This window comes from Actinia tenebrosa, unplaced genomic scaffold (genome assembly GCF_029948245.1).
Source record: "Actinia tenebrosa isolate PJP-AT-01 unplaced genomic scaffold, QUT_ActTen_1.0 PGA_scaffold3__52_contigs__length_22856419, whole genome shotgun sequence".
Lineage (NCBI taxonomy): Eukaryota > Metazoa > Cnidaria > Anthozoa > Actiniaria > Actiniidae > Actinia > Actinia tenebrosa.
The window spans coordinates 9,262,362-9,279,220 of NW_028292580.1; the positions used below are offsets into that span (position 1 = coordinate 9,262,362).

Below are 16,859 nucleotides of genomic sequence, written 5' to 3' on the forward strand. Positions count from 1 at the left end.
TTAACCATTCGTGGGGCATTTCTCCGCAAATGGGAGGCGGCTGGCATGGATCTCCGGCAAATATAACTTGACACTTTCCGCGGAGGAAGTCTACAAATTCCTGTAAGATTTCTAATGGCACGGTGCAAATCTCATCCCATAATATCACCGGAGGTATGTCGCGTATTGCTTCTGGCACCCACTTTTGACCATTCCAGCGAAAGAAGCTGTGATACGTTTGCGCGTCGTAACCCATCTCCGTCAATTCTCTTTCCAGACGGTGCGTCGGCGTCAATACCTTCACGCGAGGGAACAATTCCAAAACCCTAGTGGTTTTACCGCTGCCTCCGGGCCCATAAAGATACGAAAAGCGTTGGTAAGAAATGGGGTCCACAACGGATGGCAATGGTTCCACGGTGGGGACGGTGGCACCTTTTACGTGTTTCCCGTGGTATTCCACACGTTCTCTCCAAGCTTTTATCTCTTCATCTTTCACGCGCCATTGACCGCTTTCTGCGAGTTCATCTTCGGTGTAGAATTCTTGCATTTTTTCTAACACTTCAGGCTTCACGTAGAGGGAATCCGTAGCCACGCGCGGTATGTCCTCTTTGTCAAAACGCAACAGCATTGACAATAGATTGATATGCGCATATGCGAGCATGCTGGCGCGCAAATGGTAATATTGCGGGCGATGATCTTGATAATAGCACAACGCATTCCATCGTTGCTCACCTTTACCTTCTATGAAATAATTCCACTTCTCTACGGACACCATCGTTCCTTGCTCATGTGCACGTTTTATGAGGAAACTCAACTCTCCGTCGTCAGTTATCAAACGCCTTTGCATGTGCTTTTCTCCTTCTTTTGCACCCTGGGTGAATTTGCCTATGACGATCCTAGCAGTGGGGTTATGCTCCGGAAGCCATTGCGTAAATGCAGAGCGGCAAAGTATGGCTTCATGCGCGGTGTATGTGAGAAGCTCGCGCTCTTCGAGAAACTTCAGCAGGGGTATGGGAATCCATTCTTTCTCCTGCAGATGTTTCCCATACCACGCGTAAATTATTGGATGTAAGCCCTTTGCTAACTTCCACGTGGTCAACCGCACGAACCCCGTAGACTTGGGGGCGTCATATTTACCGGGCAAAGACACACGAAAGAACTGCGAATCCGGATGCCCGTAGCGGTCGTAATACTCCTTGCAATCCCCGAGGCCTTTAAAACTGGCAGGGTAACAATGTTTCATGTCTAAGGATACGTATTCGTTTTCGTCATACTCCATGTTCCACAGACCTCCATGGCCGTGCTCTACGCAGGCTTAGGCTATGTCTCCAAATTCCTTAGGCGTGGACTTCCATCCATTTCTTTTCTTCGCAGCTAGGAAGTCCAAACTACGAGAGCTAAGGACCTCGTCTGAAAAGTCTTCCCCTAACGTCGCACAAGCACTTTGAATGCGTTGGTGTTCTACTAGAGGCCTGTAAAGAGTACCATCCTGCGTCATAAACTGACTTCCTTCCGCGTCCATCAACCAAACGGAATTCTCGTGGACCAATTCTGCCAACGGCGACATCTTATAAACCTTAGTTTCCTTCTTCTTGGGAAACCTAAGTTCTCGCCAAGCGTGTCCATTGTGTTGGTAGATGACAATAGGGGCACCTCTACCTCCATATTTTTTCGTCCCTTCGTAAATGCAACCGCCCGTGATATCCTTCACGTGTATGCGGCGTTCTAGAGCCGTCTCTAATTTCTGAATGTTCTTAATCGTACCTCCAGTCTTGTTGGTATCTCTTTCCCATTTCCTGATGACTTCACTTCTTTTTGGCGTAAGCTTACCGCCACGAGAGGAATCTTCAAAGAACTCTCTTACCAACTTCGCAACACAATTACCCGGATGTCGCATTGGTCGCAACTTTCTGACATCCGGCTCCTTAATCTCGTACGCGCCGTAAATGACCACGGTAACCGGGTAAGCGACCTCATAGAAGAGCATGTCAATTCCCTCCAATGCCCCTGGTCTCGTATGCTTATTCAAGACGAACAAACTCTGCTTACCAGACGCCCTGATGGGATTACGGCCCTTTTCTATCACCCACTCGCCATCCAAATACTTCACGAACGTCAACTCCAAACGGTAGTCACCGTCCGGCATTCTGTCGATTATCCTTTCAGCCATTTCTTGATTCATAGTCTTGTCTGTCTTGCCCTCCATGAACGTCGCAAAGACAAAATCCGCATCTGAGTTATCCATCACCTGATTTCCCAGCCTGCGCACAGTTTCGTTTTGAATGTCGTTGACGGATGCCATGTATATCTAAAGAATATGTTACCCTCCGTTTGCGACCCCAACAGAGCAGCAGTTAGGCACATTTCGCGCTGTCGGCCGATCGCGCAAGACCCCCTGTAGGGCGGTTAACCGACCTCCAAAACCCCACCCCCCCCTGGTGTTTTTCGATATGCGATTTTTGGCTTTGTCGGCGCTTCGCGACTCCGCCTAACTGCTGCTGAGGTTGTTTCAGGGTTCGATCTGTGAGTTAGCCATGCCCTGACTTAGATCAGCCCAGAGGTTGTCCCAGGGTTATATCTTTGAATTGGTCATGACCTGACTTAGTTCAGCCCAGAGATTGTTCCAGGGTTCCTGAACTGATTGCTATTAGTGATATGGTTTCCCATTTCGTTTTTGTTTTTCCTTGTGTAGGTTCTAGAAGAGCCAGGAGAAGATGCAGAGAAGTTTGATACAGTCATTCCAGTCACAGTCAAACCAAAGAGCTCCGAAGAATTCAGCATGAAGTCTGCAATGGAGGGACATGTAGGGATAATTTTATGTATAATAATCATCATCATCATCACCATCATCATCATCATCATCATCATCATCATCATCATTATTAATGTTGATCATGAATACCGTTGTCAACATCATTTTGTCATCCTCATCATCAAAACTCAATACTTACTATCATCATCGTCAATTATTGACAGTCGTCAATCATGATTACATTCATCTCCTTTATCACTATCATCATCATTATCATCAATTTTGACCATGTATTCATTCGTCCCTGTCTTGACCATCATCCTCATCATCACTACCACCAACAGCATTACCATGATTACAGTCATCACCTTTATCATCATCACCATCATCATTATCATCACAATCACCATTATTATCATTATCATCATCACAATCAGCATTATCATCAGAATCACTATTATTATCATTATCATCATCACCATCATCATTATCATCACAATCACCATTATTATCATTATCATCATGACAATCAGCATTATCATCACAATCACTATTATTATCATTATCATCATCACTATCATCATCATCATCAGCATTATCATCATCGCCATCGTCATCATCATTATCATCACCATCATCATTATCATCACAATCACTATTATTATCATTATCATCATCACAATCACCATTATCATCATCGCCATCGCCATCGTCACCATCATTATCATCATCACCATCATCATCATCATCACCAACGTTTTCGTGCATAACATTTCCTTCTTTTAATCTACCAGCCACCTTTCGAAGTTGCCATTTTACGTCAGTTCCCGTTCTCGTCTGATATTCAACGTATGAGTGTCATCACCAGGACCCTAGGAGCAAACTGCATGGATGTGTTCGTGAAGGGAGCACCAGAAACTGTCGCCAGACTTTGTGACCCAGTAACAGGTAAAACCAATTTACTTCCGCTCCTTGTAGTTGTGAGAGGGGAGGGGTGGGGCGGGTTACAACTTGTTATTCTCGCGACATATCACTCTCAAAGTCTGCGACTAATGGATTAAAATAGTTAAAATATTTCAATTGAAGGATAAAAAGAAAAACTTTTGTAATAACCGTATTATATGTCATAGTTCCTGAAAATTTCCAAGAAGAGCTTTCTAACTACACCGAGAGAGGCTATCGAGTGATTGGCCTGGCTCACAAGCAGCTGGATAAGAAGGTCACGTGGCACCAGGCACAACGAATCCCCAGGTATCTTGGTTTTTCCTCTCTTCTGATTGGTTTATTCGACGTCACGAAACATCCGTGACTAGACCTTAGTCATATTGATCTTTTTCTAATTTCGAAAAACAAGGTCCATTTTGGTCTAGTTTGAGTACGGACAACACCATATAAAGCATGATAAATAAAAGGTGTTTGTACCGAAGCTAGACCAGAATGCACCATGTTTGCTTTTGTTCGGGTCTAGATGCTGTAAACATTCATATAAGTAGTAATATGGAAAAGAAGTTTGTACCCAAATAATACTAGAATGCATCATGTTCGCTCTCTAATAAAATACCTAGTGAGAAGTGTGATGCATATGTTGTCTCTTTAGTTACCATAGAGACCAGAATACAAAGGATGAGACGTCATGAATTAGAACAAGGGTAGAATATTACATGACGCTACCTTTGAAGTCCTTTTACATTGAGTGTAACGTTTCCCGCTTAATAGCTCGTATCATTCTCTTAAGTACTATTTCTTTATTTGAATCAAAACCCAAGATATTTCAAAAAAAACTTACGCCCAATGCAAAACAGTCCACCGTAAAAAAATCGGCAAGCCCGGAGAACTTGGAGAAAAATCAGTGGGATGTGTTTTATTAGACCATAAAGTGACGTCATTTTTATTGTCACATAGGGAGCAAGTCGAGAAGGATTTGGCGTTCATTGGTTTATTGATAATGCAGAATGCGCTGAAACCCGAGTCATTACCGATTATCGATACCTTACAAAGCGCAAACATACGAACGGTTATGGTGACAGGTAGGTATCGTGCCCTAGGCAGCCATATTGGTGTGCCAAACAATGGAAACTTTCTGCACAGTTTTTGCATAAAAATAGAGTTCAATTCCCCGAGGATAGAAAATGTGTTGTTTTGGTACCCCATAATGGCCGCTGTGACGTCACGCCAAAACGCTCTATTAATGGTTTCTCTTCCCTTTTCACGGATGTATGGCGTTGATATGATGTTTTTTAAGTTATTTATTTTTAATGGACTTTTGTTGGTGTTGTTATATAGGAGACAATATGCTGACAGCTGTGAGTGTCGCAAGGGAGTGTGGGATCGTTGGTTTCGATCAAAAAGTAAGTATATAAAGGTTAAGATGATAATGGTGATGATAAAGGTGATGATGATGACGATGATGAAGGTGATGATAATGATAATGGCGATGATGAAGGCGATGATGTTGATAATGGTGATGATGAAGGTGATAATGATGATAATGGGGATGATGAAGGCGATGATGATGATGATGGTGATGATGATAATGATGATAATGAGGGTGATGAAGGTAATGCTGATAATGATGATTAAGGTGATGATGGTGACGATGATTGTAATGGTGGTTATGTTGGTAACGACGATGATGATGGTGATATCCTCAGGTCATTCGAGTCAACAACAGCCCTGATGACGAAAGGCACCTGATATGGAACGTTGTAGGAGAGATACGCAAAGATTCTCCGCTGTCAGACGTAAGTATAGCCATAATGTTTCTTCAAATCTCATTTCTCACTCCACGTGTTATGTCCTTGAGAATAAGATTCCTTGTTTGAAATCTACTCGTGAGCGCAACCATTAAACAAAATAATCATACTCAAGGGAATAAAACATGGTTTTCAATTGGAATATGTGATTTTTTAACATGTACACATGACACCGAGCAATGAGTCTAATATCTTTAGCAATTACTGTCTTGCAAAGAAAGCGCAGTCAACTTTGCAGGCTAGGCGAATTGGTTTGCTTATCAAAATAATTAATCTTTTACTCTTTTCAGGCCACACCACTTGAAGTAAATCATCGTAGTCGCAAACCCTTCCACATCGCTACCTCAGGGAAGACATACGCGTTCATCAGAGATAACAGACCAGACCTCTTAGATAAGGTATGGCACAAATGAAAAAAATTACGCTATTTCGACTATGCTGCGTGATACCCAATAAATGTTTTATATGCATTGTTCAAAAAGATTAGCATCTGTTTCAGCAAAACGCACCGTGTTTGAGCCGTGGATAAAAATGAGCGGGAAAAAACGACCTACAGACAACCGCTGACCTACAGGCTTGTTTTTGCCGATAACTGCTACAATAACTATCGACCACTGAAAAGTCGCTGGCGAATGCTGAGTGTCACTCATTCCCTTGAGCATCATTTCTTTGTTTAATGGTTGTACAAGAGAAGACACATGAATATGGATACAACTCAAACAAAGAATATTATTCTCAAGGGAATGACACGTGGTCTGAAATGGGAAATTTCAGATGTCTTCACATGTGCAACCACAAATAAAAGAAATGATACTCAAGGGAATGACACGTGGTCTGTAATGGGAAAACATTACTCCTGAGCCGAGAAGGTCTATCATTTCTCATGTAAATCAGATTAGACCAGATTCAATTGTTCCTGCCTCCTGCCATGGCTACCATCACGTGATAGTGCAAAGTGATGATGTATGTAACAAGATACACAACCGGTTTAGTTCCCCTAATTCTTCCATTGTTTTTTTATTTTTTTATTTTTTTTTATTTTTTTGCTTGCAGCTTCTCATCTATGGTGCAGTGTTCGCTCGAATGTCACCTGAGCAGAAAACTCATCTGATAGAAGATTTACAGTCACTAGAGTATGTTTGACAACTTTTATCGTTATTATTACTGGTATAAAATAAAATATGATTTTAAAGAGGAAATGTGAAAATTTGTCTAGATTCTATCGTTTAACTATTCAATCAGTGATTGCCTAATTTGTATGAAAATTTGTCTGGATGGCAATGGTTGATGTAGTCGCACAGTAAGTTTAATTCTGAGATAGGTAAATACAGTATTTTTAATATAATCATTGCAACCCAAAGGGTTGAATTACACTAATATTTATAAATGATAAGAAACTAAATATTAGCGTAATTCAATCCTGTAGGCCGCAGTGCTTTTATTAATAAAGTATCTATCTATCTATGTTACTGACATTGATTGACAGCTATCATTAATTGTTAGTAAAAATAATAGTGCATCAGTTTGTGTAACAATTTATTACATCTCTCGTTGGTCCACAGTTACTGTGTTGGTATGTGTGGTGATGGAGCGAACGATTGTGGGGTAAGTAGAAAGCTTGATGCCAATTACAGACGACGTTTTCCCGTCGTTTTTTTACAGAAAAAAGACACTCTTTGAAGAAAAACCCTTGCAAAATGCTTGTTCTCTTGTTTTGTTTGTCATATTTGGATAATTGGTTTTTGTGCTTCAGGCGCTCAAGGCGGCTCATGCTGGCATCTCGTTATCAGAAGCAGAAGCATCCATAGCATCACCGTTCACATCTAAGGTAACGAAAAAATACACGGAAAGACGGACGGACGGTTAGACAGACATGATTCTTATTTGACTTATCTGTTTATCTGTTTTATAGATTCCCAATATTGAATGTGTACCCAAGGTTATAAAGTAAGTATTCTCTTTTCTTTTGGGTACGTGTTTGTGCTACGTGCTACAATAAGTTTCGTATGACCATGAAAGGGCACTGCACACGTTACGGTCACATTACATAAATGATGACATTGGTTCAACCAACACGATTCCTTGCTTGAGTATAAGGTCTTTCTTTCGAGATTATTGACAATATTCTCTGTTTTTACCAGGGAAGGACGTTGTGCCCTAGTAACCTCGTTCGCATGTTTCAAGTACATGGCCTTGTACAGTATAGTACAGTTCGTATCAGTCCTTATTCTTTACTCGGTAAGGATGAATAAAGCGTGCAAAATAATATTAGACTTATATTAGACAAGATAATATTAATGAAAATTCAGGCTAAAGAACTTTTTCGTATCTCAGACAACGGGAAAGGTTTCTGCTTGTCGATATGGTTGCTATAGACCCCTTGCATTGATTTCGTATAGGAATTGTTTTGGTGGACAAAATAATAGGCCGTCTTTTCTTATGCCAAAAAAGATCCATTGTTTTGTCCCCCAGAAAAATTCCTCTCGGGACTCAGTGCAAGGGGTCTATATGACTACTGTGTTGTAACTTGTATTTTCCACTCTTGGTAGATTGGTTCTAACTTAGGTGACTGGCAGTTTTTGTACATTGATCTCATCATCATCACGAGCCTCGCTCTTGTCAGTGAGTATTATGGGAGCAATTTTGGGTTGTATGATTGACTTACAGTCTGATTTGGTTAACTAGTCAGTGATTTCTCAGTTGACCGACTGGCCAGCTGGTTTATCACTTAGTCAGTCAGACACCCAGACCAGACACCTACCCACCTACCCAACACCCATCTACCTAACTACCCACCTACCTACCTACCCACCTACCCACCTACCTACCTACCCACGTACAAACCTTCCCACCTACCTACCTACCCAACTACCTACCTAATTACACTACCTACACTACACCTGATAATTTGTACAACACCTAATTTGCACCATACCTAATAATTTGCATTTATAGTGGGCCATCAGCACCCATACCCAAATCTTGTAGCCCGTCGACCAGGTGGTAGCCTCGTCGCCCCTATTGTACTCTTGTCTCTGATCCTACAAATGGCTGTTCAGATAACTGTGCAGGTAGTAGGCAATGAGTTTGTCAAGAGGCAGCCATGGTGAGTAACTCCATACATTTTCTTTTGTCGTTTGAGTATCATTTCTTTGAGACACATGAATATGGATGCAACTAAAACAAAGAGACTTATTCTGAAGAGAATGACATGTGGTCTGAGATGGGACAGTAGCGCATGAATATGGATGCAACTAAAACAAAGAGACTTATTCTGAAGAGAATGACATGTGGTCTGAGATGGGACAGTAGCGCATGAATATGGATGCAACTAAAACAATGAGACTTGTTCTGAAGAGAATGACATGTGGTCTGAGATGGGACAGTAGCGCATGAATATATATATACAACTCAAACAAAGAGACTTATTCTGAAGAGAATGATATGTGGTCTGAGATGGGACAGTAGCGCATGAATATATATATATACAACTCAAACAAAGAGACTTATTCTGAAGAGAATGACACGTGGTCTGAGATGGGACAGTAGCGCATGAATATATATATACAACTCAAACAAAGAGACTTATTCTGAAGAGAATGACATGTGGTCTGAGATGGGACAGTAGCGCATGAATATATATATACAACTCAAACAAAGAGACTTATTCTGAAGAGAATGACACGTGGTCTGAGATGGGACAGTAGCGCATGAATATGGATGCAACTAAAACAAAGAGACTTATTCTGAAGAGAATGACATGTGGTATGCGAGGGGACAGTAGCGCATGAATATGGATACGACTCAAACAAAGAGACTTATTCTGAAGAGAATGACATGTGGTCTGAGATGGGACAGTAGCGCATGAATATGGATACAACTCAAACAAAGAGACTTATTCTGAAGAGAATGACACGTGGTCTGAGATGGGACAGTAGCGCATGAATATGGATACAACTCAAACAAAGAGACTTATTCTGAAGAGAATGACATGTGGTCTGAGATGGGACAGTAGCGCATGAATATGGATACAACTCAAATAAAGAGTCTTATTCTCAAGGGAATGACACGTGGTCTAAAATGGGGAAACAGTATGCCCAAGCTAAATAAATCCATTGTAATTTTTCTCCAGGTTCAAACCAGTCAACATGTCAGTTGTCATCGCTAGTGACGATGGTGTACAGATCCCCTGTCATCAGAATACAGTACTTTTCACGCTCTCATCATTCCAGTATATCTTATTGGCTGTAGCATTTTCTCGAGGGAAGCCTTATCGTTTACCAATCTACAGAAATAGTGAGTACAGCATCCATCCGTCCATCAATTCGTCCCATCCATCCATCCATCCATCCACCCATCCATCCATCCACCCACCCACCCATCCATCCATCCATCCATCCATCCATCCATCCATCCATCCATCCATCCATCCATCCATCGATCCATCCACCCACCCACCCACCCATCCATCCATCCATCCACCCATCCATCCATCCATCCATCCATCCATCCATCCATCCATCCATCCATCCATCCATCCATCCATCCATCAATTCGTCCCATCCATCCGTCCGTCCGTCCATCCATCCATCCATCTCATTACCTGCCGTCCCATTGCTACACATGTATCCATGACAATCATTTATGCTAATTGTTCTTTCTTTTCTAGTTTGGTTTATAATTGTCCTTCTAGTACTTTCTGGCTTCAGTCTTTTCTTAGCTTTATACGACTCTAAACAGCCGTTTGAGTTTTTTGAGGTATGTCAACCAGCTATCGTAAATAAAAAAGTTTCAATCACCTTAGTTAAAAATCCTTTTAAAAACACAGTTGTCTTTCTCTCTCCCTCACTCCCTTTCTCTCTTTCTCTCATCATACATCTCTCTAACTTCGCAGTATTTTAGATTATGTTTAATCATTAATGCTAAAAAAATATTCGCATATACATTTTTGTTTATCAGTTCCTTTGTTATTTTCCTTTAGCTTTTGGTTCTTCCAGACTTCAACTTCCGTCTCTATCTGCTAGGATTTGTAGCCGTCAATTTTTTCGTTTCTGTGATGCTTGAGGTAAGAGTTCATAATTGTCAAAGATTCATTAATGATAAATGATTGAATTAAGGATGATTTAAGGCATTATAGGCTAAGTGTTGATCATAGGTTCGATCTTTGAGTTAGCCGTACCCTGACTTAGATTAGCCCAGAGGTTGTTACAGGGTTAGATCTTTGAGTTAGCCGTACCCTGACTTAGATTAGCCCAGAGATTATTTCAGGGTTCGATCTGTGAGTTAGCCATACCCTGACTTAGATTAGCCCAGAGGTTGTTTCAGGGTTTGACCTGTGAGTTAGCCGTACCCTGACTTCGATCAGCCCAGAGGTAAATTTAGTGCCATGACTAAGACAAGATGAAAATCTGAAACTTTTTTTTTTTTGAACTAGGATTGTATCATGACCTCCGAAAGTGTCGCAGGCTGTCTGAACACCTTACGACGAAAAAGACAGCCCAAAAATCGATACAAAAGACTTGAAAATGAATATCAACATGATGAAACATGGTTATCAACAGCACATCAATGCAACGTACATAGCTAGCAGAACCTATTTAACAAGTACCTATAAGCTATTCCGAGGTTAGGGGGAAAACTAGGTCGAGTTGGCATCGTAGTGCATTTTGGGGCTACTTCTGAGCACGAGATAGACGCCATCTTGGAATAGCCCTAAAATGTACTGCCATGCCAACTTAACTCGGTTTTTGCCTCATGCATGGAATATCTATTGACTCGCAATCCATGAGGATGAGAGGACTGATTGTTTTAGTCTAATTAAACCTACTTATTGGTCAAATAAATCAAAACAATTTGAAATGGGGTCGAAAACCCGGGTTATCCACCTTTGCTTTGGTTTTCAAAACCGGCATTTTTTAATTCTTTTGGTCTATCACTAATAGACCACTAGTGGATCAGCCAATCAGAGAGCAGAATTCGCGTTAGACCATCAGTAGGTTTAGACCTTTGGTTCAGACTAAAGAAAGTTAGTCTATTAATTATTCTAACACTTATTTCAATAAAGTTAGTCACCTGAAAAGCTACAAAGCTTAGACCGGCAAGGATTATGGGTAGATACATTTTACATGTTTCAACCGCTTGATAACTGTTGATGAACTTGAGATCTTTTACCAGTTACAAGTTAACCTCCTCTGAGTATCCTCAACTGCTGCAGTTTGTGTCAAAAGCTTTACTTGTTGGATATTAAATATTTCCCATGATCCTCGGCGATCACGGCTTTTTAGGTTTTTGGTGACTAATTTTATTGAAATAGGTATATATGATACAGTATTGACAGAAACTTAGGCTTTTTGTGAATTTGAACTTGAACAGATTTTGATAATGGAACCAGGTTCCTCGTTTGTTTTCCACTGATTTCATAAGTCGTAGTTTCCGCTTCTTCGGGTCTGGTTGTGAACTAAGACCCGTGAGCAACAAAACGAACATCGACAGAGAGGGAACTGGGACCGACTTATCAATCAGTCTACGTTTGATTTTGTTTGGGGAAAAATATATGTTTAAGCATCACTCGCTATCTGAATCCATTCAGTCCTGTTTCCCCATTATTATTCTTAGAGCTCGAGTACTTTTGGCTCTAAAGGAGGCTTTATCATGTAATTCGAAATTCAAATGATAGAAAATTAATATTCAAACATGGAAAGATCATGTTAAAATCAATAAAACTGACGTTTGGCAAAATGGTCCAAAATCGATCAAAACCATGGGCTATAGTCCATGCTTTTTGCCTGAAAATGGTCAAAAATGACCTATTTTGTATACCTCATAAATAATGCATATTTTTACAAAAGGTGTGAAAATGGTCCAAAATCGATCAAAACCATGCGCTATAGTCCATGCTTTTTACCTAAAAATGGTCAAAAATGACCTATTTTGCATACCTCATAAATAATGCATATTTTTACAAAAGGTGTGAAAATGGTCCAAAATGGATCAAAACCATGAGCTATAGTCCATGCTTTTTGCCTTAAAAAGGTCAAAAATCACCTATTTTGTATACCTCATAAATAATGCATATTTTTATAAATAGTGTGAAAATGGTCCAAAATCGATCAAAACCATGGGCTATAGTCCATGCTTTTTGCCTGAAAATGGTCAAAAATGACCTATTTTGTATACCTCATAAATAATGCATATTTTTACAAAAGGTGTGAAAATGGTCCAAAATCGATCAAAACCATGGGCTATAGTCCATGCTTTTTACCTAAAAATGGTCAAACATGACCTATTTTGCATACCTCATAAATAATGCATATTTTTACAAAAGGTGTGAAAATGGTCCAAAATGGATCAAAACCATGGACTATAGTCCATGCTTTTTGCCTTAAAAAGGTCAAAAATCACCTATTTTGTATACCTCATAAATAATGCATATTTTTATAAATAGTGTGAAAATGGTCCAAAATGGATCAAAACCATGGGCTATAGTCCATGCTTTTTGCCTGAAAATTTTCAAAAATGACCTATTTTGCATACCTCATAAATAATACATATTTTTATAAAACGTGTGAAAATGGTCCAAAATCGATCAAAACCAAGGCCTATAGTCCATGCTTTTTGCCTAAAAATGGTCAAAAATGACCTATTTTGCATCTTCGTTAAATGATACATATTTTTACAAAAGGTGTGAAAATGGTCCGAAATCGATCAAAACCATAGGCTATAGTCCATGCTTTTTACCTAAAAATGGTCAAAAATGACCTATTTTGCATACCTCATAAATAATGCATATTTTTACAAAAGGTGTGAAAGTGTTCCAAAATCGATCAAAACCATGGGCTATAGTCCATGCTTTTTGCCTAAAAATGGTCAAAGATGACCTATTTTGCATCTTCGTTAAATAATACATATTTTTACAAAAGGTGTGAAAATGGTCCAAAATCGATCAAAACCATGGGCTATAGTCCATGCTTTTTGCCTAAAAATAGTCAAAAATGACCTATTTTGCATCTTCGTTAAATGATACATGTTTTTACAAAAGGTGTGAAAATGGTCGAAAATCGATCAAAACCATAGGCTATAGTCCATGCTTTTTACCTAAAAATGGTCAAAAATGACCTATTTTGCATACCTCATAAATAATGCATATTTTTACAAAAGGTGTGAAAATGGTCCAAAATGGATCAAAACCATGGGCTATAGTCCATGCGTTTTGCCTGAAAATGGTCAAAAATGACCTATTTTGCATACCTCATAAATAATACATATTTTTATAAAAGGTGTGAAAATGGTCCAAAATCGATCAAAACCAAGGCTTATAGTCCATGCTTTTTGCCTGAAAATGGTCAAAAATGACCTATTTTGCATCTTCGTTAAATGATACATATTTTTAAAAAAGGTGTGAAAATGGTCGAAAATCGATCAAAACCAAGGCCTATAGTCCATGCTTTTTGCCTGAAAATGGTCAAAAATGACCTATTTTGCATACCTCATACATAATGCATATCTTTATAAAAGTTGTGAAAATGGTCCAAAATCGATGAAAACCATGGGCTATAGTCCATGCTTTTTGCCTGAAAATGGTCAAAAATGACCTATTTTGCATACCTCATAAATAATACATATTTTTATAAAAGGTGTGAAAATGGTCCAAAATCGATCAAAACCAAGGCCTATAGTCCATGCTTTTTGCCTGAAAATGGTCAAAAATGACCTATTTTGCATACCTCATACATAATGCATATCTTTATAAAAGTTGTGAAAATGGTCCAAAATCGATCAAAACCATGGGCTATAGTCCATGCTTTTTGCCTGAAAATTTTCAAAAATGACCTATTTTGCATACCTCATACATAATGCATATCTTTATAAAAGGTGTTAAAATGGTCGAAAATCGATCAAAACCATGGGCTATAGTCCATGCTGTTTGCCTGAAAATGGTCAAAAATGCCGTATTTTGTATCTTCGTGAAATAATATATATTTTTACAAAAGATGTGAAAATGGTCCAAAATCGATCAAAACCATGGGCTATAGTCCATGCTCTTTGCCTGAAAATGGTCAAAAATGCCGTATTTTGTATCTTCGTCAAATAATATATATTTTTACAAAAGGTGTGAAAATGGTCCAAAATCGATCAAAACCATAGGCTATAGTCCATGCTTTTTGCCTGAAAATGGTCAAAAATGACCTATTTTGCATCTTCGTTAAATGATACATATTTTTACAAAATGTGTGAATATGGTCCAAAATCGATCAAATGCATGGGCTATAGTCCATGCTTTTTGCCTGAAAATGGTCAAAAATGCCCTATTTTGCATCTTCGTTAAATGATACATATTTTTACAAAAGGTGTGAAAATGGTCCAAAATCCATCAAAACCATGGGCTATAGTCCATGCTTTTTGCCTGAAAGTGGTCAAAAATGACCTATTTTGCATACCTCATGCATAATGCATATCATTATAAAAGGTGTGAAAATGGTCCAAAATGGATCAAAACCATGGGCTATAGTCCATGCTTTTTGCCTGAAAATTTTCAAAAATGACCTATTTTGCATACCTCATAAATAATACATATTTTTATAAAACGTGTGAAAATGGTCCAAAATCGATCAAAACCAAGGCCTATAGTCCATGCTTTTTGCCTAAAAATGGTCAAAAATGACCTATTTTGCATCTTCGTTAAATGATACATATTTTTACAAAAGGTGTGAAAATGGTCCTAAATCGATCAAAACCATAGGCTATAGTCCATGCTTTTTACCTAAAAATGGTCAAAAATGACCTATTTTGCATACCTCATAAATAATGCATATTTTTACAAAAGGTGTGAAAGTGATCCAAAATCGATCAAAACCATGGGCTATAGTCCATGCTTTTTGCCTAAAAATGGTCAAAGATGACCTATTTTGCATCTTCGTTAAATAATACATATTTTTACAAAAGGTGTGAAAATGGTCCAAAATCGATCAAAACCATGGGCTATAGTCCATGCTTTTTGCCTAAAAATAGTCAAAAATGACCTATTTTGCATCTTCGTTAAATGATACATGTTTTTACAAAAGGTGTGAAAATGGTCGAAAATCGATCAAAACCATAGGCTATAGTCCATGCTTTTTACCTAAAAATGGTCAAAAATGACCTATTTTGCATACCTCATAAATAATGCATATTTTTACAAAAGGTGTGAAAATGGTCCAAAATGGATCAAAACCATGGGCTATAGTCCATGCGTTTTGCCTGAAAATGGTCAAAAATGACCTATTTTGCATACCTCATAAATAATACATATTTTTATAAAAGGTGTGAAAATGGTCCAAAATCGATCAAAACCAAGGCTTATAGTCCATGCTTTTTGCCTGAAAATGGTCAAAAATGACCTATTTTGCATCTTCGTTAAATGATACATATTTTTACAAAAGGTGTGAAAATGGTCGAAAATCGATCAAAACCAAGGCCTATAGTCCATGCTTTTTGCCTGAAAATGGTCAAAAATGACCTATTTTGCATACCTCATACATAATGCATATCTTTATAAAAGTTGTGAAAATGGTCCAAAATCGATCAAAACCATGGGCTATAGTCCATGCTTTTTGCCTGAAAATGGTCAAAAATGACCTATTTTGCATACCTCATAAATAATACATATTTTTATAAAAGGTGTGAAAATGGTCCAAAATCGATCAAAACCAAGGCCTATAGTCCATGCTTTTTGCCTGAAAATGGTCAAAAATGACCTATTTTGCATACCTCATACATAATGCATATCTTTATAAAAGTTGTGAAAATGGTCCAAAATCGATCAAAACCATGGGCTATAGTCCATGCTTTTTGCCTGAAAATTTTCAAAAATGACCTATTTTGCATACCTCATACATAATGCATATCTTTATAAAAGGTGTTAAAATGGTCGAAAATCGATCAAAACCATGGGCTATAGTCCATGCTGTTTGCCTGAAAATGGTCAAAAATGCCGTATTTTGTATCTTCGTGAAATAATATATATTTTTACAAAAGATGTGAAAATGGTCCAAAATCGATCAAAACCATGGGCTATAGTCCATGCTGTTTGCCTGAAAATGGTCAAAAATGCCGTATTTTGTATCTTCGTCAAATAATATATATTTTTACAAAAGGTGTGAAAATGGTCCAAAATCGATCAAAACCATAGGCTATAGTCCATGCTTTTTGCCTGAAAATGGTCAAAAATGACCTATTTTGCATCTTCGTTAAATGATACATATTTTTACAAAATGTGTGAATATGGTCCAAAATCGATCAAATGCATGGGCTATAGTCCATGCTTTTTGCCTGAAAATGATCAAAAATGCCTTATCTTGTATCTTCGTCAAATAATATATATTTTTACAAAAGGTGTG

At 38.6% G+C, this 16,859-nt stretch overlaps 1 protein-coding gene across 3 annotated transcripts in view; it reads left to right on the forward strand.

Moving 5' to 3' along the window:
• LOC116303984 (polyamine-transporting ATPase 13A3) overlaps positions 1-15,782 on the forward strand; it is a 44,667-nt gene extending 28,885 nt beyond the window's left edge. For all 3 annotated transcript variants that reach the window (XM_089034896.1, XM_089034897.1, XM_089034898.1), the window contains 18 exons: positions 2,672-2,782; positions 3,526-3,679; positions 3,862-3,982; positions 4,634-4,758; positions 5,015-5,079; positions 5,383-5,472; positions 5,775-5,882; positions 6,538-6,617; positions 7,047-7,089; positions 7,238-7,312; positions 7,397-7,431; positions 7,626-7,722; positions 8,034-8,106; positions 8,440-8,590; positions 9,617-9,780; positions 10,154-10,242; positions 10,466-10,549; positions 10,919-15,782. In XM_089034896.1, coding sequence (XP_088891022.1) covers positions 2,672-2,782; positions 3,526-3,679; positions 3,862-3,982; positions 4,634-4,758; positions 5,015-5,079; positions 5,383-5,472; positions 5,775-5,882; positions 6,538-6,617; positions 7,047-7,089; positions 7,238-7,312; positions 7,397-7,431; positions 7,626-7,722; positions 8,034-8,106; positions 8,440-8,590; positions 9,617-9,780; positions 10,154-10,242; positions 10,466-10,549; positions 10,919-11,071 — 1,818 coding nt within the window. In that variant the 3' untranslated portion in view covers positions 11,072-15,782. The remainder of the gene's footprint in view (positions 1-2,671; positions 2,783-3,525; positions 3,680-3,861; positions 3,983-4,633; positions 4,759-5,014; positions 5,080-5,382; positions 5,473-5,774; positions 5,883-6,537; positions 6,618-7,046; positions 7,090-7,237; positions 7,313-7,396; positions 7,432-7,625; positions 7,723-8,033; positions 8,107-8,439; positions 8,591-9,616; positions 9,781-10,153; positions 10,243-10,465; positions 10,550-10,918) is intronic.
• The last annotated feature ends 1,077 nt before the right edge of the window (positions 15,783-16,859 follow it).